Source organism: Dreissena polymorpha, chromosome 12 (assembly GCF_020536995.1).
Source record: "Dreissena polymorpha isolate Duluth1 chromosome 12, UMN_Dpol_1.0, whole genome shotgun sequence".
NCBI classification, from domain to species: Eukaryota; Metazoa; Mollusca; class Bivalvia; order Myida; family Dreissenidae; genus Dreissena; species Dreissena polymorpha.
In genome coordinates, this window is record NC_068366.1 from 18,437,411 (window position 1) to 18,460,698 (window position 23,288).

Here is a 23,288-nt window from a genome sequence, read left to right on the forward strand (position 1 = left end):
TTAAACAAATATTTTTATATATGTGTATTTTTTATTTGTAATTTTGTTTTCAGATCAGCTCGGTAACATATCATTGACAACATATTTGTATGATACGCCGAAAAACAAGACATACAAGATACAAATATGTGGTCATGATCGTCGAAACGAAATATGCGACTACCTGACCGTGGAATTAAAAGGTATAATCCCATAGCTTTAAATACTTAAGTACTACAATAAATGTCAAGATTTGCATTTGACATGTTTGAACGTTGAATCACAAAGAACATAAGTGCTAAATTTAGATTTGGAGTTGCTCCACTTAAAATAGAAACTGGTAGATATATCCGCCAGCTAGTGGAGGAAAGGTCATGCCCGTTTTGTGTCAATGTTATAAAAAACGAAGCACATGTTATCATACACTGTCCAGAATATATAAGTGAACGAAACTTTCTATTAATGAAGGCCAATGCATATAATAGCAACTTTAGTCAACTGTCTGACTGTGATGAATTTTGATTTTTATTCTCCACCAATGCAATTGTTCGAGATGTTGCCAAAACCTGCTTCCTAATTTTAAAAAGTAGAAATGGAAAGCTGTATAGATAGTTTTAATATTGATGTACATACAAATTTCATTGTTTGTTGTATATAACATTTCTTTGCATGGCACATTTTAGCTTGTCTTATATTATTTTATCTTAGTATAAATATATGATGGTTTTATATTTAACTAAACTATTTTATGTGCTTTAACAGGATGTTTTAGTCTTAGACAGGGACACGTACAGTGTAAAGGCACTGCATATGCTAGTTTTAATAATAAGTTTTATTGTATGTATTTGAATGCTTACTTTATAGTCTCTTATAATTCAAATATGAATGGCATTGTTAACCTTGTTTGTAAAAAATAATTGTTGTATGTATGTGAAACCATGAGGAGACTCTAATAAAGATATTTATTATTAAGTGAAAAAATGTGTTACTTGCTCAATAAAAAAACTCCAGTTAAGAACCAAGCCTTATATAATGTTTCATTGTTAACCTGCATGAGTGTCGGATATTGGAAAGGCAAATTTGTGATAAACATTATTTGCTTTAACAACAGTTTTTAATACCCACATCCGATCGATTTGTTAAATAAGTTCAAAGGGATCTGTATCATTATCTGTATATTTGACAGAATACTGCGGTACAACCCCAGAATGTTCATCAGATTCTGTGACCAATGACACCGAGCTGGCTGTAAGCAGCGTGATTTTCAATGTCCAGAATTTGGTTACAAATCCCAACTCCTTCCAGGCATTGGAGTATTCATTGACAACGAAACACCCGGACCTGTTCGAAATTAACTCAACTACGGGTATGCTGTCTACATGTATAACTGTTATTTATAAAAACATTGATTTTACAACTTTATACAGTTGTTTTTAATTTGATTACTAATATATATTATGATGGTGTACTGCAACTGCTTCTTCTAATGTAACAATATTGACGACAGCATTCTCAAGTACTAAATATAAGCAAGCATGTATGTTTATGTGTATTATGTGTGATGAGAAATATATTTCAAAAATGTTGTGTTCATAGAAAAATACACGGTCTTATAACATAATATAACATAAAATTATTGTTTATTTATTTTTATTTTATTATAATTGACATTTATATCCAAGTGTTATATAAGAAATTATAAAAAATATCAACTAATTTAAGTTCAAAAGAATATATCCGATTATTTGATTTCATGGAATTTATTAATCTCAACGAAATTAAATGAACCCACGGTATTTTTATTATTCTGATAATAATATGATATTAATGAAGAAAATGATAATAGTGCAAATAATGAAAAGACTTACAGACTTGTAATAATACTAATATATACTATAATAATAATAATAATAATAATAATAATAATAATAATAATAATAATAATAACTTTAATAATTATAATAGTAATTATTATAATAATAATAGCATTATTATTGAATCCACGTATTTTTGGTGCTGCACGTAGGTCTAATAAGGACCACCTCTAAGATACCCGCTAAGTACCCGTCTACCACCTATGTCCTGAACGCGTTTGTGACAGATGTGGATTCCTGTGGCACCTATTCCGTCTGCCCTTTGTTTCTCCACGTTACATACGTCAATTACGTAAGTTTATATATTTAAATGCATACATAAACTGTGGTAATAGCCGTCAGATATATTTCTAACAAAACTCAGACGGGGTTCAGCAATTAATATAAAAATGTAGTCCGGTTAAAAAAAAATGATCGTAATAGTACCTTTATGTTTGAATATATAACGAACTATAGGATAAAGCTGAGACTTCATCTAATCTTGTCTTATGTCTTAAAAGGTATAGAAAATTTCAAGTTGTGTTATAACTGTTTGAATCTTTGCATAATCACACAACAACATACTTATAAATACTGTTCGAGTATGCTTACAAATGCGACAATAGTTACATTGTATTTTATTGTTCTACCTGCAAAAAAATAAAAAGTTGACAAAGAAAGGTCTTGCAAGTCAATAAACGAACGTTCCGCCCATTCTATGACTATGCGGATAGCTTTCTACTGGCCCTTACATTTGCCAGTGTAGCTTTCGTGTTACATTGCGTTCGTATTCTAGTGACCATCAAATAAACAATTAATTTGAGTTCGAAATATAAGAAATAGTTCATTTAAAATTAATGACTTCTAATAATGGTGTCCTGCATGTTACAGCCTTTGAATATTACCAATCTACCAAACACGAGCCCAGTGAAAATACTGGAGGATGAAGACACCAACATGTTGTTGTACACCATAGAAACATATGACCGAAATCCTGACGACGACGTGCTTTGCTCTGTATCAAATCCAGATGAAAACAAACCATTTTACATTGATGAAACTTTCAAAGGCTCTGGAAGTAAGTGAAAAGGAAATTTTTTATAAACATATACTAGCATATTGTAAAAACTTTGCCGCATCTATCATATTAAATCCCAGCACATATTAATAACATATTGCACATTTGCTTATATTAAGTTGATTATATAAAAGCTCAGTAAAACTTACAAGTACCTACATGTTAACAAAGCAGCGCAATACAAAACAAAACAAAAACACATAATAACTTATCTTGCAGTATTCGTCATCAAGAACCATGTCGCAGGAACCAACACAGAACGACAGCTGTCAGAGCCTTCATACACCATCACGATAAGGTGCGTCGACAGCCTGGGGGACGGCGATACTGGAGACCTTTCCATTGATGTCATCCCAAACACTGGACCGACCTTGACCACATTAACAGGTATATATTATGATCAGTCTACAAAACAAGTTTTACGCCAAAGTTATTGATTACCGACGATCGGCTGTATTAAAACCATAAAAATGCTAAAAACCGTATCTGTTTGGAAGGTTTGTGCGTGGTGTTTATAAGCCATTGATAACCAATTGCAATACAAAGCCGTTTTCCCGATTTCGGATCATGTTATTTGTGTAAAAAAAAATATGTTAACTACTACGTGGATATATTTAATTTTATTTTTGTTAACTGTAACTACGTGGATATATTTAATTTTATTTTTGTTAACTGTGTATTTAAATTATGATGATTAATTTTAGTAAAAGCTATATGATATATACTTAAAGTTAAACTTCAAACTCCTTAAAACGCAATGCGGTCTTACATTCATGGAAATGAACCAAATGCCAAAACAAGGTGACAAACAAACACAAACACACCAGACATGACACACACGTACATAACAAGCGCACAAAATGAAAAATAACTGAGGTCATCGCCTTCTATCGGTCTATGCAAAAGCGATGGGATTATAAATCGGTTTTATGGAGGTCAAAACATCACACTTAGCCCAGAGTTATTCTATTACAAAATGACACAACTTACAAACTTATAACACGGAGAACTTTAAAACAAACCAAATACGTTAACTGAATAAATATGAGGTAACCTTATCGGGAAAACAAGGCAAAAAATACATGGGGAGATTAAACCGGTTTGAATTAGTTTATATTACCATTCCTCCAGGGACCAATTTATAAACAATTGGCTCAGGCTGTTTATTGTACATTTCATCCCAGTCACGATGCACAAATAAAATATTGAACCTGGATTGATTGCACAAACTCGAGTGCCAGGTTGTTAATTGAACCGTTAATACCTGGATCGATTGCACAAACACAAGTACAAGGCTGTTTATTGAACCTTTCATACCCGGCACTATGCACAAACACGTTGAACAGACTGTTTAGTGTACCGTTTATCGCAGGAATGATGCCCAATCACGTGTACCAGGTTGTCTATTGAACCTTTCATACCCGGCACTATGCACAAACACGTTAAACAGACTGTTTAGTGTACCGTTTATCGCAGGAATGATGCCCAATCACGTGTACCAGGTTGTCAATTGAACCTTTCATTCCCGACACGATGCACAAACACGTTAAACAGACTGTTTAGTGTACCGTTTATCGCAGGAATGATGCCCATCACGTGTACCAGGTTGTCAATTGAACCTTTCATTCCCGACACGATGCACAAACACGTTAAACAGACTGTTTAGTGTACGGTTTATCGCAGGAATGATGCCCAATCACGTGTACCAGGTTGTCTATTGAACCTTTCATACCCTACACGATGCACAAACACGTTGAGCGGACTGTTTAGTGTACCGTTTATCGCAGGAATGATGCCCAAACACAAGTACGAGGCTGTTTATTGTAATTTTCATCCATATCAGAAGGCGTTATTCTTTGGATAGGTCTGTTTAGTGTACGTTTTATCACAGGCACGTTGAATAGAGACGTTGATCAGTCAACGGTGTTTATGGGGATGACATTACTAACCGAGAGGGCGATGGACGCTGAAGGTGATTCTCTCAACTACACGTGCACAGTTGACAATAGCAACAATCCGCTCACGTGCTTTGTCGGTACGTGCTTCGATAATTTTTACTGATTTAACTTATCGTCATGAAATGCTAGAGACGCGATTTTATCAAAACTTTAGTAAATAATTCGAATTTAAAGGAGACATAATATTGTTTGTTCAGTATATTAGTTGTGTTTTTATTAAGAATATATCATATTGGATTATACACTACTTTGCACGACATTCTTAGAGTTTTTTGACATAGGTATAATGATGTTTTGAAACTGAAAACAATTAAAACTATTGTTTCAGACGAATCATTTGTTTTAATCAAACTTCGAAGGAATGTAAGCATCACAACGGAACGAGGAAAGGTTTTCGCTATTGACGTTTGCGTCGGCGACCCAAAACATCCAAATCACGACTGCGGAAGACTGGAAGTAACGTTCAACTGTAAGTTTTCTTGTAATGCCTTCATTTTATTATAAAACATCGCATTGGCTCAAACCGTAAAACATTAATAACCTTAGAGAGTCTCAATCTACTTCATCGGTAAACATTTGCTAAGATAGACCATCGACAATGAAGCTCTTACATTTAAATGGTGTTTAAACCACCCGAGTTTTAAAGTATTGATTGGTATTTTGTCTTCGAAGGTTCATGTTATGACTGTGTTCTTTTCAATGGTTTGTTTGATAATTCATTTACTTACATTGTCTTATATCACAACCATAGCCATTCAATAAAAAGAGTCATTGATGGTACGTTATTTATCGGTCTTTTTAGTTTTTTCGTTATTTTCCCTTGATGTAAATAAATTAATAACACCACGAATTTTTCTAGTGCCAACGGTCAGTACAAAAATTACTTTTGGCATTTTAGTTAACTCGGTCAAATCAAGGTCGACCCAAGCGAAAAGATCAAACGTTTAAGACGACCAATTGGACTGCAAAAGCATACTTCATTTTATGCATCTTTATTTCAGCCTCCAATTCTTACCCGTCCATCATCAATCTCCCATTCGTAAAACATGTACCGGAAGACAGTGTCATAGGGACCGTTCTGTTCACACCGGAAGTAGAGGATATTGACCTTCCTGTGGAACCAAAGACATTCGACATGACCGTGTTACCGGCCTCGGCGTCTGGGTACTTCTCACTCGATAAATCAAGTACGTGCATAACGCCCCAGTTGGGTATAGACCATTTTCCCACTCAGAAACAGAGTGAAAAACGCTATTTGCAACCAGCATAAAACCAAAACAGTCTGCGAGTTGCATGCCGACTGTTCAGGTTTTATGATGATTGCTGCTCACCAGTACCTTAAGGTTGGAAATGAAACCCTTCAAACTTGAATCTTGTAAGAAGAAAGGCTTTCATTTAATGTGATTTTCTAAGCAACTTCAACAGCGTCATAGTGTGTATCTGAGAGGTAAATGGTTAATCTTAACGTACCAGTTAAGTTTTGTGTGTGTCTACTGAGAATTGAGGTTAGGAGCATTGTTTGAGTCTTCGTTAATTGTATTTAATTGCAAATGTTAAACTTCCATGATCGCGTTTGAAATGTGTAGATGGTCCAAAAGTATTCGATCTTGAAAATAAGATTTGTCAAACGTGTTAGCATGTAGTTTGACCTGTTCCTCTATTTTGTTATGGTTTGAAATCGTAAAGTAAAAAAAAAACAGTAGTGTAATTTCAGCGGGAAGCGTAATACTCTCGAAGAAATTGGACTATGAGTCACTGCAGAAATACTCCGTACTGATGAGGGTGCACGATACGTACCTGCGCAGTCAAAGTTCCAAGGTGCTCGTTATTAACGTCACTGATGTTAACGAGCCGAATAGAATCAGTGCCAAGTTCACAACTAAGACCTTTAAGGAGACAAAGGTTATAAGTTTCGCTTGTTATTCAATGTGTATGTTATGTTCCTGAAGTAGTATAAAACAAGATTTTGTATACGGATTGCACTCTTGGTGACAGATGTTTCGACAATTCAACGTTTAATAGTTAAACAGACAATAAAGATATATACATATATATAAGAATATAAAATAAAAACACCATAAATTGTGTATACCTTTTTTCGATTCAAAATGATGATTAGTGATAAACGAAAATGGTTTCCAGTCGAATTCCTTTTTCATAGATTTTTATGGCACCCTATTGTAGACAGTCAATTTGTCAATTATTTGCTAGTCACTGCAAACGAAATTTGAATATTGTAATTAATGTACTCAGTGTACAAATGTATTGTACGTTTTTTTCATTTTCCAGTTTCGTGCACACAATTGTTGATCCAATAGTGTTGGCCATTCTTTGTTTCAGAAAAGGGGAACCAAGTTCGATTTTGAACTCGAATGCTCTGACGAGGATTTTTACGACCAACAGACCTTGACAATAGTCAGTGGGACTTACAAGGATTATTTTAGGTATTGCGACTGCATGTTAACAAGATGTCATACTAGCACAGCGTTCTTTTCGGTAATTTCACGTCAGCTGCGTAATTCATGTCCCAACTCGGTTGGGTAAATGTCCTTCAAGGTTCCTTTTTGGCGATGCCTCAGTTTAAGTGACCGTTTCGTTGTTTTGCTTGTGGTTAAAGGCTATGACGTCATACGTCATTTTCACAGGTGATTAGATTATGGCTATGATATAACTTAATTAATAAAAACATGATATTTTTTGATGTTAATTTGATTATTTTTCGTTCAAAATGATGGTTTTCAATGCGGGGAATCATGTGGTCAGAATTGAGAAAACATGGCCGCCGATGCCTCGATAAGATGGAAAATTTGAGTGTTTAAAAATTAGCACTGTTTAAGTACCAGTTGTTCATGCGGACGCATTGAAACTGGCAAAAAATGGATACATCGATTGCTAATGGCGTTATTTTCCATGTAAAGTTGAGTTTCGATTGATTTTAACGATTGCTGTTGAGTACGCACATGGCTGTTATACACGGACAACTTCTAGAACAACTGTTGTTGGGCACGCACATGTCAAGGAATACTGTTTTCTCCGCCGAATAAGTCTAAAACAACGTCGCATTGGCATGTTCTGGTACATGTGGCGATACATATCTTATGTGTCCAGCCAAACACACATTTTGGTTGAAAATTGTCATGTTTCTTTTAATGAAAATGTTATAATGACAAGTTTTTTTTTCATAAACTGCAAAACAAAACGAAACACACAAAACAACTTTCATGTATGCTAAGCATATAATCAACGCAAATAATTATGGAATAGATTTTCCTTGATTCTCTAAGTTTTAACACTTTTCCAATAAAATAGTTCAGTTTTAAAACTATCAACTTATTTAAAACTGTTTTCACAAAGTCAGAAGCTCAGGAAAAGTACAATACTGCTCACATAGGCACCAAACAGTATTGAGAGGGCCTTCGGGGTTTGGAAGTGAACCTTTCGTGTCCTTCATGGTGGGGTATTAAGGAAATTGTTTATAGTATTAATGATAAAATTTATTGAAGATTAAAAAATAAAATGTATTTAATCAACAAAGATTGTTAATCGAAATTAACATCATCATATATTTCTAGGCAAATCAAGTCTAAGAGTTGGAAAAAAGTTATAAATAACTGAACATTATTTTTGCATGCCATAGACACACTTCAGTTCTTAAATTCAACTTTCTAATAGACGGAAAAATATGCTGAATATTCTAAATATGAATAAATGTAACTGAATTTGACATATTGAACAAGTCAATGTAACAGCATTATACACAACTTTCTCGTATTACTGTAAAGTACTGATACATTACTGAATGCCAGCTAAAACAATTAAAACATTTTAGATATGTTTTTGTGTATCTGTAAGAGATCATAAGAAATACATAAGATATTAGTTTATTGTTACACTCGGGGGAAAAAGTAGTTGGTACTATTTACTCTGCATCAAGATTTGGAAACAAATTTGACAACATTTTTAACAATGACTTTTAATGTAACATTATTTTTCAATGTTATTCCTCCAACTTCTGTTTATAACAGATTAGAATGAAGCCTGCCAAGGTAAGCCGCATCATCATTGCCTGTGCTGTTCTTCATAATCTGCGGTTGATGTGAGGGAACCAGCAGGTTGCCAAGGGAGATATGTTTAAGGCTGTATCGGATGGGAGAAGAGTTAGAGATACAATTGTCGTAAATTTCTTTACTTTGGAAATTAACAGATTAAATATTTAATTTTTTCATTATATTTGTGCTTGTATATCTTGGAGTCATACACTGATAGTTTGGTTCCTTGTTTGTTTAGGTGAGTTTAACAGCATTGGAACAACCATTCAAGAAGTGAACACAATTATTATTTCAATGACTATATAATATTTTTGAAACAATGTTTAGGTAAGAACCTCATTTGTACTCACTCATTTTTGGATTTTTTTAATGAGAATATCAGTCTGTACTGTGAATTATTACCTAGAACTTTTCGTGTTTGTCTGCCAAGCTGTTCTGTTTGGCATAGTACATCTGCATCTCGCTCAGTGACCTGTATATGTTTATATATTTTTGTTTTTCTTGGTTTACTCTATTAACTACTTACACAATTGATAAGCATTGTTCTGAATGATTTTGATTATTGATAGCCATCAGCTAATTTATTATGATTATTGTTAAACAATGATCTGATTCTATTGGTTCAGTATGTCCGTTTCATTGTTAGCAAATAATTTCAATTTAAAGAATATGGCATTGTCATTATATAGTTTAAAGTAGTTTTTTTAGCTTATATAAATGAAACAAGATCCACGAATAGTTATAAACATACATATATACATAATAAGTCTGAGGCTCTTTCTTGTTACTGTTGCAACTTGGGTGTTCATCTGTATCTGCTGATGCACATCTTGCCTGATCTCTGATGAACATACATTACAGAACACAGTTATAGATCTATTATGTTAAAGATCATATTATTTGTTTCATTGAGTCAACTTTGTTAAAGCAAGAGATAATTTGAAGTTTTTATTTGTTTTATACATGCTGAACAGTAGAGATATAATATTGGAAACTGATTCTTACACTGTTGAAATCGTCAATTATCGAAGTTTGTCTAAACATAATAACATCTTGGGCAAAATACCACTTTAGCCCCCGCCAGAGGAGTTGATATGCACACGGAATGAGCCCATTGTGTTATTCAGTATGTATTCACACCTCTGGCGGGGGCTTAAGTGTTATATTGTCAAATCTTGACAAATGAATGAACAGTCAAACCAATACAATTTTCTGATTGTTACCACAATAACAGCTCAATCAGATAATGGCTTCAGACTGTATGACAGACTTGTTTAACAACGGTAATTTCAAATATAACTTTTTAACCATTTGTTTAGTGGATTAAATAATTGTACCCCACTCTTGATTTTCCCAACGATGGTAGCTTCCAAGTCCATATTAAACCATCTTGCTATTTTACTATAAATGTCGTGTCCAAAACATATTTGATACGTATTATACGTTATTCTATGTCTAATATGGCTTATTTTGCAGTACTAATTCCTAATGTAATAGCTTTTTTAGCAAAGTACTACAGAAATACTTACCTGCGGTCACGCTGGCCTAAACTTTATATTGCCACTGTAATGAAGTTATAGGATCAAAGCTTATTTATGATTGTTGTTGTAAACTAGTTACCTTGTGAATTGAAATGTGTCTGAGTTGGTGTCTGTAGCTATAAGGTTTTATGTCTACTTCGATGTTATATGTACAGTCTGTCCTCTATCCGGCTCATGTAAAACGAGTACTGAAAAGAGACCAATGAAACACTATCATTTCAATAAAAATATTCTTGATAATACTAACCTCGGACGAAAAAAAAATGCTACTAATCTGCATCATCAAATGTGTTTAGTATATTCACTCGAAAAAAATATACTTTTTACAAAAATACTTGATGAATTGATCTCTGAAAGCGTAAAACACAGTACACAATCTGTAGGAAATAACATACATTTTCAAGTTGTTTAAATTCATGCCCAATTCCAAATCATATTCATCTTTTATGTTCTGGTCACACACTGTATAGTAATAGGGTAAAATGTTACCCTGTTTTTATAAAGTTTATATGTACTTGTCCCTTTAGCATGAAAAATTGTTCTGAAAACAATTGAACATTCACTTAAATGACAATATCATGAAGGAATTTCTTTAAGCAAAAAAAGCAATCCAAAACAAATATAAATAAAACTGTCTGGAGGAAAAGCAACATTTTCAAATACTCGCAAGCCATTACAAAAGGCAGCTACACCTAACGAGGCTAGCCATAAAATTCCTATTGAAAATAAAATGTTAATGATCCAGATTGCCTATTATCAGTGCGTTTGCATAAGATATGTATCGCTACATGTATCACAATATGCCAATGCGACGTTGTTTTAGACTTATTCGGCGGAGAAAATGTTATTCCTTGACATGTGCGTGCTCAACAACAGTTGTTCAAGAAATTGTCCGTGTATAACAGCCATGTGCGTGCTCAACAACAATCGTCAAAACCAATCGAAACTCAACTTTACCTTGAAAATAACGCCATAAGCAATCGATGTATCCATTTTTTTGCCAGTTTCAATGCGTCCGCATGAACAAATGGTTCTTAAACAGTGCTAATTAGTGTGAAAACAGTTATATTATTGTTAGTCCGTGTACAACAGCAATTGACGGTTGAGGAAATCGCAAAATATTCCATGAGTAATCTCCACACTCAGACCAACCAGAAGACAACAGTTTATACTCGATGAAACCGCGTCCGGCTGGCCCTATGATAGGCGTCATCCGATTGAAAACAAATAAGTAATAAAGAAGATGTACCTGTTGAAACACTCAAATGTTCCATCTTATCGAGGCATCGGCGGCCATGTTTTCTCAATTTTGACCACGTGATTCCCCGCATTGGTTTTACTAATGAATATCATAGTCACACGCTAACCATCTTTGGTCATTTGTGCAAAATATATTATGAACATGACATCAAGTTATTAAATAACATATATTCAATAAGGCTTAAAAAAAGTCTATCAACGTTATTTGATGAAACAGTTGATCTAGAATAGAATATGCATTAGTACATATAGACGGAAGCATGTGTTCAAGTTTTGGCACTAGCAGTCTATCAACGCGTACTCAATGTTACGTGTGTACAGGGTCGGGCTACTACGTTGCATTTACAGCAAGGTACAGTTTAATGTTTACTTCCGAATTCTTCGCGTCAGAAATCCTTAAGAGTACACATACAACAGTACATGCCATATATATATATATATATATATATATATATATATATATATATATATATATATATATATATATATATATATATATATATATATATATGTTAAGGTCTCTGCGGTTAAGATAACAATTCCAAATATTCAATTATACCATAATGCATATTCCAATTAAGACATCCGTGCAAATTTTCTACAAAACGTGGTCTAACCCAATTCGATTTGACAAATTTAATGTCCGTCGGTTATCGAATTAGACAGTTTAGACATTTTACAAAAGGTCGGCCTAATTAATTAACATTAACTTTTTGTAGCAACACTTACAGCAAAATTAACCCGGAGGAATGGAACTTGGTTATTCTTACACATTATATAGAATTCAAAGTTTCATGTATGTTTAAAGTTTAAACAACACTAAAGAAAGATTTACCTGAGGAAGAATTGTAGCTTGTTCCTTATTACATATAGCGTTTATATTATACATGTTTGGCAATGTAATCTTTACAAGTAGGGAAATTTGCATTTCGAAGGAGTATGTCCCATACTACTTAAAGCGTATTATCTATGTTTGGCAGTTTGAACAATTCGGACAGGAAGATTTACCTGGAGAAGGTGTGGGATTTGGAAGACCCAGTGACTAGACTGCCCTCCTCCACGATGATTACGGTCCAGTGTGAAGACAGTGCCAACCACACAGCCATTGAGTACCTCGAGTTTGTCATTGAAGACGTTCGAGAACAGAGACCGGATATATCGTACGCGTTGCCTAGTGGTGAATCTACATTGATTTTACAGGTAAGACTATGAAACTTGGTGTCAGCATTAATGTGTGCGTTTCTTGTGCTCTTTCAGTGATAACTCGTTGACTATATGAACAGTTAATCGTGAGAACCAAATTACAAACGTTGTGTGAAAAAAAAACAATTATTATATAGAATTCAAACGATTGACATTTCTAAACTTGTGTATCTAATTATACGTTATAACTGGAGATTTATGTGTCTTAATAAAGTTAGCATACACGTATTTGACCCACCAAGTGTGAAGTAAGCCGTTGTGTAATGTACAGAGAACAATCCCAGCAATCTGTTTTCATAATAAATCTATCGTTTCATGTTATCTAAAACCAGAGACGTAGATAACGATCGTGTTAAAACTGCTAAAACATTCTCATCACAAAACACGCAAAGCACTGCCGTTTATAGCATGTTTTGTAAAGTCGCTAATTAGCTTTAGACAAGCATGCGAAGCAAACAAAGTTTGTTTTTTTATTTTTGGATTAACCATGATGATAAAAGCAGATATATGTACAACTATACCTAAAAGGTTTTGTGTTGTTTGTGTTGTTTTTTTTCAGATCAACTCCAGCACACCATTGGCACTGGTACTGCTTACTGTCACGGTCCATTTGAACGCTAATGAGCGAGATATATTTTCCTTCGGAATCATCGGCAACGGTCTTGGACGCAAATACTTTCGCATGGAACGAGTATACCCTAGGAAGAGATCCACGGATACGGTTCAGGCACAATTGAAATTGCGGCAACCAATGAAGCTTAATTACCATAAGTCATTCTCCTTCAACATAAAGGTAAGTGTGCATGTTGCTCCTCGAAATTTATCTCTCCGTTGGGGTTATTGGTAGAATACCTTGCAGATTGGGGCGTCTAGTTAGAACCGTTTTGTTTTTAATCTATCAAAAATTGTGTGCGTCGGGGCGTTGTCCATCGTATTATATGTAGTATGGGTTTTAAAGTAAAAAAGGAGGGCAACAAAGCATAGATTTTTATCATTAATAGTATTAGTTTAAAACATATTTATTTCAAACAATACATATTGTTATACATCGAATTACATACAACATTTATACAGTTAACATGTTTGAATAGGATGGGAACGAAAGACAATGTCTTATATAGTTCTTCTTAAATAATATTAGATTTGACTAGTGATACAATGCGTAATGGCGGCAGGGATCTAGCTCTGAAGCAGGGATATATCTGTGCGGAGGTCGAATGTTAACCCTTTACCACTTGGATACGTATTTTCACCCATTTGTAGTCCCTTAGAAAGTTAAATTTAATTAAAAGCTTTCTTACTAGATTGAAGTTTTCAAGGCTTCATCTCCAAACCTTAGATACTGATGAGCAGCAAACAGCCAAAAATCTGAACAGACTGCCAGTTACTCGCAGGCTGTTCTGGTTTAATGCTGTTTGCACATAGCCATTTTCACTTTGCTTCAAAGTGGGAAAATGTTAAGTTGGCAGGTTTACTATTCAATATGATAACAGAAATACTAATGCTGACATACGAACATATGACATATGGACACTAAAAAAACCGTATAAACTTGCCCAGGCTAAATATGATTATTGTAGAAAAAGTTTATAACATACTGGAGTTTATTTTGCTTCTAAATAGGTTAGTGGCTTAATTAAAAGTTTTAGCTTTGCACAGACGCAGTTTCAACCGCACGCATCATTTGTGTTTCCTTGTCTTCTACAGGTAAGCGATGGCGGCACACCACCGTTAATATCGGCCATTCCTATGTCGGTGAACTACACAGCCGACGCGCATGTTCCTAAGGAGGCGGACATTAACAAATGCGTCACGTGCTCACACACCGGAAGAAGCCTGATTGGCATGCTCGTCGTCGAGTGTCTCATAATTGCTGGGCTCTTTGTACACGGTCTGGTCGCCATGGGAATCATTTGTAAATCGAACAACAGGTAATACCGGTAATTATGTTGAAGTTCTGAGATTTTTCTGGCGACTATTTATTTACCCAAATGTAAGCGCATTAATTGCTCCGCTTGGGCGTTCAGTGATACGGGGTAAATCATGTGCATTGTAAAATAATTTGCCTATTATTTACCTCTGAAATGTAAAACTTTTGATTGAACAATAAAGTCCATTTATTGAATGATGATCATCATTTTGTTTGCTTCCGGTATTGCTTGCATCTAACATTTTATTGGTAAATGTTTGAAGGTTGTTCAATGTCAATAAGAAAATTCGCCCATGAAAAAATAGATATATATTTACCGGTATGTTGTATTTGTTACTATTGTTTGGCGAAAATCTCGAAAATGTAATCCTTAAACAAATGTGTAAATTGAACCAGGCTAAAGAAGCTGTTCTCAAAGGCCGGCAAGAAAATCTACAAGGGACGTTGGAAAATAACTTCGAATCCGGCCAAAACACGTTTTAAACCCCGCAACCAGGGACTCAATGCTGGTGGCAGCCGATCGAAGCCAGATTCAGCGATCCCTTCTAGCAGTTCCTCGTCTTTAGAGGGCGAGGAGGAGGTGTCGGGGAGCAGGAGGTACAGTACAGCGAGGTTTGCTGATATAAACTATAACGAGACAAATTTCGTTATTACGCTCAGATTTTTCGTTTCTTTCTACAAAAATTATTGCTTCAATATAAAGATTTTTCGTTTCGTTCTAGAAAAGTTTATACGTCAATATACAGATTTTTCGTTTCGTTCTAGAAAAGTTGTGGCGTCAATGTAATTGATTGCCAAGCTAAGGTATTTTTAATCGCCATTTCGTTTGATTAATTCCGCAAAGCACTTACGTCTTCAATCAAATATGGTCACTTAACTATATATTTCATATCGAATTCAATTTTTTCATCTATGTTCTAGTATTAGACACATTCTCATGCATTATGGAATGGCTATTAGCAAAACAAGGAGAGTAAAATACAAAGTAAACTTTTTAAAATAAATTTCAATAAATATTTGCAGAGCTGACCATGTTGCCCGACATAAGTTTCACGCTAAACGGTACACAACTGGCATGGATTGGGGACCAAGCACGAGTACAGGACTGCCCCGCCCGATATATAGCCAAGATGTTACCGGGGAAACAGAACCGGAAGGCATCGGCCGGACGTTGGCGCAAATTGTGCGTGAGAGAAGGAAGGTTCGCAAAGAAGAGTCTATAATTATTTCCCGGGTCCTTGGACGTAAAAAATCAAGGTAAGTTAATGCGTTTATTTTATCAAGATGTATTTAATAGTTTAGAGAGAACCTTATCCGGATTCTTCAAAAAAAAGTAAAGATGATTAGGTTTTAAAGAGTCGTCGTTGGAGAAAACTGAAACACGAGTGCTGGTCTTTGCTTGAAAGCAAGTAATAAGCTAGCGTACTGGCAAACATTTCACAGCACGTTTTTAAAATAATAAAATACAACTTCAATGACTGTCATATACAAATTGTTATCAGATACCTTAAAACTGCGGGGGAAAAAACGAAAAAAAAACACGCAGATTTCTCCAAATAGTTGTTTACTGACGAGACTTCATTTCATAATTACGACTTCATTTTGCAACAATAATTGACAGTTTTTTTTCCAGTGGCGGCGATTCGAGGTCGAAGCTGGCGTTTGGTCTGCCTATAAAGAATGTGACGTCATCGGGAGCTTTGCCTGGAGGAATTTACGCGGGAAGGGAGGGCTATGAGACATAATAGTGACAGTAAAACACCGCAAATATGTGTGTACCGATGTGACTTTGTTCAAAGACCTATAGAATACATGTATTCTATAGGTCTTTGCTTTGTTATATAGTGCATACTGTTGTTACAGTGTTTTATTAGTAAAATAAAAAAATGCACGTGTGATGCAGATTTATCTGCCTTTTAAGTTCATTGTCTAAATAATATTACTAGTGACCCTTGAGCTAAAAGTGTGCTTTTATCTTGTAACTTTCGTAACGCCTGGATGGGTTTGACAATGCTTGAAAATGTAGACTATCGGTAGTTTATTGAAAATGATCTTGCATGACCTTTGAAAGATATAATAAATTTCAATACATGTCTCGTAAAATGTAATCATCAAGTTTGCAAATTTAATTAAACACTTGTAAACGTACATGTTTGCTTAATAATTGTTTATTACTTTTATGACAAAACCTCAGTAAAAGTATTCCTCGATTTTCGAGTACTTCATTTAATTTCTTATCATAAAATGTTTTTCAACAAATTAAACTATTGGTAAAATTAAATCTGTGTGTATGCTCATCGCAAAAAATGACCGCAATGACATTGGCAAGTTATCAACGGCTATTACAAACCAACGTAGCCTTCGATTTTCCAGACATGACACGAGTTGGGTAAAGTTTCTATGAAATTAAGTGTATGCAGAGTAAACAAAATATCAGTATTAAATGGTTTGTAAAAACCTAAGCCACTAAACTTAACGAGTAGCTGGGGTATTTGTGCCGAACGAATACACTTATCTGTGGTCAATAATGATCTTGTTTCTTTGTGTTTTCATTCTCAACGTTAACAAAAGAAAATAACTAAACAAAACACTAACACATAAAATGACGTCATGAAAATAAATAAATCTATACCTTTGAGTGTTTTCTGTAGAAAGCGTGCTAAATACATGTATCTGATTGGGTGTGGCTGTCCGGTCAGAGAAGTGATTATAACATGTGCTTCTCAACAATGAAACCCGGGTTCAATCCCCGTTTCCACAAGCATGCGAGTTTGGTTGGTGGCAACTATACCGGAGGGTGAGGTTTCCTCCGGGCACTCGAAAATCTCACACACAATACAAGGCCTAAATTTAACATCTTTCTGTAACAACTAAATAGCTGGAAATTGCAGCTATAATTCAAAATTAGTCTCAACTTTCGTGAGTCTAGAAAGCAAATTATGTAAAGAATGCTCGGACATACTCCGGGTCTTCATATGAGTCGTGTTCTGAGAAAACTGGGCATAATGCATGTGCGTAAAGTGTCGTCCCAGATTAGCCTGTGCAGTACGCATAGGCTAATCAGGGACGACACTTTCCGCCTTAATTGGATTTATGCTAAGAAGAGATTTCATCAAAACGAAAAATGTCATAAAAGCGGAAAGTGTCGTCCCTGATTAGCCTGTGCGGACCCAGTTTTCTCCGGCATCTCATCTGGGTCTACACTGTTTGCCAAGGCCTTTTTTCTAGACGCTAGGCATTAATGGGTTAAATAAAATTATAACATTAATACATATTGTTAAGTCCTTGAAACAGTCATAAGTAAGTGCAAGAAAAACACAATATTGATTTAAAACTTTATCTTTTACATCAATGGTTTACATATGAAATTATAACTCAAATGTTATGTACAATTACCATGTTATTTAATAAACTTACAATATTTAGACTCAGTTAAAATCTCAAGAGTTTTAAAGGGATCGCATGCGCAAGTTGTTTTATTCTTGTAAGAGTTTGTGGTACATTTTACACAAAAAACTGTAACTGTTTATATAAGATAAGTTATTTTAGCTATCAAGATGCACACCCATCCAATGTCCTATCCCAGGATATGAGGATCTTTGTATCAATTTTCACTATATATGCTAAATTTGTTTTCGAGATATTGAGAGCAAACACTTTTCCAATATTTAAAAAATTAAGTTTCATAGATTTTAGCTATGGAACATTATTGCTAACTTTCAAAATTGTTTTTAAGAACATTTTGCCCATAATTTTAGGTTTGACAAAGCACATTGATTATTCAAAGTCAAGATTTGGTCCTGCTTTTAACCATGGAAAAAGGTTACTTTTAAGTTGTACTTGGGACAAACATTTTGATAAAAGTTCTTGTTAAAATCTATTGTTTTTGGCTTACAAAATGACAGAATATTAATCTTTTTGCAATATTTCCTGTTTTACATGTAAGAAATTTTAAATATAAAATGGCAAAAACACTCAAAAGCCTGAGACTTAAAGAATTTTATAAATTAAAAAAATCGAGGAATTAATACAAGTTGTTCCAAGAAAGCTTTGATAATATGGGAACTGGCTGATCTCTGTTACCATTTAACGAAATAACTTCTAATATATGAACCCTATATTGTTTTAATATCAAAAAGCTGTATAAAACTTAAAAAATAAGTTTTGGAACAAAACATAATAACAGACAAAAAGTTCTACATGTAATAATATTAATGACAGTTTGAAAATTTCATTTTTAAGCAACTTCTTGAGTAACAAAAACTTCCTGCAGTCCCTTGTTTCTTTTATGATATTTAATCCATCATGCCTAGTGTCTAGAAAAAAGGCCTTGGCAAACAGCGTAGACCGAGATGAGACGCCGCATGATGCGGCCTCTCATCTGGGTCTGCGCTTTTTTGCTTAAAGGAATTTCTGTAAGAAATAGTCTAAATATAGAAATAAATATACTAGACATCCCTAATTTTAGAAATAAATTGATCCAATTTAGAGTGATGGGAGAGTCCACTCGGCATAAATGGGTTAAAATGCATGTGACTCCCATCATCCTACAAATATCACCACTATTAATCTTAAATAGCAATTTCTGTCCATAGCAAAATCCATAACACATCTATATGTCAGGACGCATCAGTTCTTCTCCTTTTTGCTGCTATGGATGAATCTGGAAAAAAGAACACATTTAACCAAAATTAATCAACAAATAAATTAATGAAGTTAAAAACTTAGTTTGGGAACTTTGGCTATGGTGTCCAAACCTGATTTTGTGTTGCGGTTATTTTTACAAAGGACATAATATATATGCTTCCTAAAGAAAACAAAAACAAACCCCAAATTTAAGGGGCCATTATGTGGTGAACCCATGATATTTTCTATCATAAACTTGAAACTTGATGTCGTTGCACTATATAAAGAGCACAAGCTTGGATATTCATTTTTTTGCGATATAAACATGCATACTGCTAGGCATAATACAACATGTATAACATGCATTCCTCTAGGTTTTTGTAAACATATATAACATTGTACGCACACATATAATTTTGACTGATTCTTGTAAAAATAAAATAAGAGAAAGCTCATTACTGAGCTTGATTTTTATTTTAAAAAGGGAAAAATTATAATAGTTTTTTTATTCTGCAAAAAGACCCAATTTGAACCACCAAATGGCTTAATATACTGTAAATGGCGAAAGAATATATAATACAACCTGAAACTGTCCTAGGAATAGCAAACGGTTTTGAAGGATCTGGTCTTCGTAGAGGTCCACTTCCTGTTGAAGACGTCTGCTGCTGGTAAGCTACCTTGTTGGAGGTAGGAATGGTGGATTCTGGATGTCGTCTGCTGGCCACTGATGTCGTTTGCTGAACTGGAGGGTTTGCTATTTGATCTGCATCGAGCTCTAAAGACTGGCTCCAGAATGATGTCTCTTCTGTAAAGGATCAAATGTTTATGTATAACTGATTTGACACGATATTTTAGGTACGTAACAGACTAGCAAAGACCCACATTGCTTGCTTCAACGAAGACAAAGAGTATATTACCAACTGTTAATCTCGTCAACAGGATTTTTTTATATTATGCATTTAAAATTAACAAGAGCTTGTTACAGTAGTGCCAAATCCCAGCCCAAATGTGTTTGCTTGTATGACATTTGTTTTAGAGAGAAGAATAATATTTGTAAAACATGGCACCTGAGTCATCTATTTATATTTCAAGGATAAATTAGTTATAAAGTGTTGGAGTTATGCTGAAGAGAATAAAATATACGGAAATGAAAGAAAGGGAGGTAATTAAAAAAGAAGACTACAAACAGTTACAGTTCTTGATCACCGTATTTTTCCTAAAACTCATCTATTCATTTTACAGTGAATACTTCAGTGTTCAAATAAAAATATTCTCCTACATGTAGCTGCCATCTGTTTATATTTTAAGTTTAAAGTAAATCCATTCAATAGATTTGGAGTTATGCTCTGGACAAAGTTTTGGACGGAAAGACGGACGCACAGACGGACGGACAGACGGACGGAGACTATTACTATATCCCCTCCGAAAAAAAATTTGGCGGGGATAATAACCAGCTTTATTATGCCTAAATAAGACATTTGCCCTGTGTGACCTTTAAAGTTGACCTACTGACACATTTCCACAAAGGTGATCATCTGAGGAAAGTTTTGTACACATTGCTTGAAAGGTGATGAAATTGCATTCCAGGCAAGTAGTTTTCCCCATATTTGACCTTTGACCAGAATGTGTGAGTTTCAACTTTCAGTCAGAGACATCCTTACTGCATGCCATCGCCAATAGCCTGCTAAATGATGATGTTTAGAAAAGTTTTTATATGGCCATATTTTAAGGTCTGACTTCTTATCATGACCTTACCCTTTGGGCTATCAACATAGGTATCACCTCATGGTCATCAATATTGGCATATTATTTGTCTTGCTTAGAGAGGTCATGTTGATCATCATTTTACCAAAATTATCTTCTGCCACTAGCCCGTCAACCTGCATATCTGCCAGTGGTGTGGATGGGTTAGACCTTGCCTGTTGACCTTCAGGGTGTGGGCTAGAGGTCAACAATGGGTTGAAGGCTGGTGTGGACGTTGCTATGGGTGCACCTTCAAACAAACATTTCAAGCATGGTTTTCCATAAAGACTTCCTGAAGGCAAGTCATCTCCCACATCACCATATTAATCCCAAAAGTATGATAAAATCAAACTTAATATGCGTCTCCTAAAAAATGATAGATGTCATCAATAGAAAGACATGGGATCAATCAATTTCAGAAGCTCCTTAAAGGGGGTGGAAGGAAGGCCTGAGCAGTCTGGGGACATTATCAAATAATAACATTAATCTATGGATTTTGATTGTCCAACACTAGCAAATAATGTGTTAAAAAGATTTGTATTAATGAACAATTGAAATTTGAACACATACATGTATATTAATTTTTAAAAGATTTTCACATTATTTGTGTTGACCAACCTATGGGGGCATTAGGAGGAAACCCGAATAAGCAGGTCGCAGCACCCTCTAATTTCAATCTAGATCTATCCCTTACTTCCTCTCTTACTAACGATTCATTAAATGTATGTGCGCCTCTGTAGGTCAAATTGTTCACCAGATAATAAGCACAAAGAACTACTTTGCGAACCCACCAACTGAACTATCCACCAACAGACATGTTAAAAGCAATATATCCCCTGCTTCTTCAAAATAGGGCATACATGTACCTGCAATTTCAATTAGGGGGGGGGGGATAGTAAAACCCTCATAAATTGATGTCCCCTTACTGCCTGTAAAAGTAAAATATTTTGAACAGCAGCTTTTAGAACACAGTCTCACCCAAATTCTCAGGGCTGGAGTTTTTCTGTTTTTCAAGATTTCTCTGGAACTCTAGTTGCTTCATCTGTTTCAGCATCATCCTCTCTTGTTTCGACATGTCCGTTGTGTTCCTGGGATTAGAAACACTGCATTATAACCATTGCATTAAATTATTTAACCCTCACTCTGGGAAAACAGGACTTCATTCATGTGTGTTGAGTGTTGTCCCAGAGTAGCCTGTGCAGTCCAGACAGTCTGGATCAGAGACAACACTTTATGCTTTTTTAGTATTTTTGTTGAAGGGAAGTCTCTTCTCAGAAAAAAACTCTACTTAAGGCGGTAAGTGTTATCCCTGATCAGCCTGTGCAGACTGAACTGGCTAATCTGTTATGACACTTTACCTGCAGGCATTAAGCCCTGTTTTCCAAGAGCAAAGGTCTGCACAGAATGCACAGGCTAATCTGGGACGACACTTTACGCACATTCATTAAACCTCCTTTTCACAGAGCGCGGCCCATAAAGAGATTTGTTTTTGAATTATCATCATTCAAAAGTGATAAAATTACAAAGCATTACACACAAAAAGGATAAAATAATTTAGAATGATTATGTTGTTTTTGTAAATTTGTGGTACAAAATCTGAATCAACTAGAGCTTTGTCACAGACGTGACGAATACCCCCACATGCCACATTGACACAGAATATTTTGCATGTTGTCTTGACAAAAAACAGCGGACAACATGCTTAATGTTTAAAACACACTAAGTGAACCCGTGACCTAGTTTTTGACCCGGCATAGCCCATGTTCGAACTTGACCTACACATCATCTGGATACAACTTCTGACAAAGTGTGGTGAAGATCGGATCAAAACTACTTGAATTAGAGAGCGGACACCATGCTGAATGTGTAAACCGTACTAAGTGACCCCTTGACCTAGTTTTTGACCTGGCATGGCAAATCTTCAAACTTGGCCTAGACATCATCTAGGTACAACTTCTGACCAAGTTTGGTGAAGCTCGGATGAAAACTACTTGAATTAGAGAGCGGACACCATGCTTTATGTTTAAAATGCACTAAGTAACCCCATGACCTAGTTTTTACCCGGCCT

The 23,288-nt window shown here is 34.9% G+C and overlaps 2 protein-coding genes and 1 long non-coding RNA gene across 3 annotated transcripts; 2 read left to right on the forward strand and 1 right to left on the reverse strand.

The window, feature by feature from the left end:
* Positions 1–1,184: 1,184 nt before the first annotated feature.
* On the forward strand, positions 1,185–2,816 carry LOC127852226 (uncharacterized). Its single transcript, XR_008036142.1, has 3 exons — positions 1,185–1,345; positions 2,006–2,145; positions 2,724–2,816. It is a non-coding gene; the product is annotated as an uncharacterized LOC127852226 (long non-coding RNA).
* Positions 2,817–4,869: 2,053 nt separating this feature from the next.
* Positions 4,870–16,759, forward strand: LOC127852412 (protocadherin Fat 1-like). Its single transcript, XM_052386367.1, has 10 exons — positions 4,870–4,945; positions 5,870–6,055; positions 6,583–6,770; positions 7,209–7,312; positions 12,699–12,918; positions 13,481–13,714; positions 14,629–14,852; positions 15,248–15,448; positions 15,875–16,108; positions 16,485–16,759. Exons 1-10 carry the CDS (start codon positions 4,870–4,872, stop codon positions 16,594–16,596), a joined length of 1,779 nt encoding a protein of 592 aa, XP_052242327.1. The 3' UTR covers positions 16,597–16,759.
* Positions 16,760–18,174: 1,415 nt separating this feature from the next.
* On the reverse strand, positions 18,175–22,312 carry LOC127852224 (uncharacterized). The gene is made up of 4 exons (XM_052386111.1): positions 22,199–22,312; positions 21,327–21,470; positions 20,061–20,282; positions 18,175–19,514 (listed from the first exon to the last, which is right to left on the reverse strand). The coding sequence occupies exons 1-4, from the start codon at positions 22,293–22,295 to the stop codon at positions 19,471–19,473; spliced, it is 507 nt and encodes a 168-aa protein (XP_052242071.1). The 5' UTR covers positions 22,296–22,312; the 3' UTR covers positions 18,175–19,470.
* Positions 22,313–23,288: the final 976 nt, after the last annotated feature.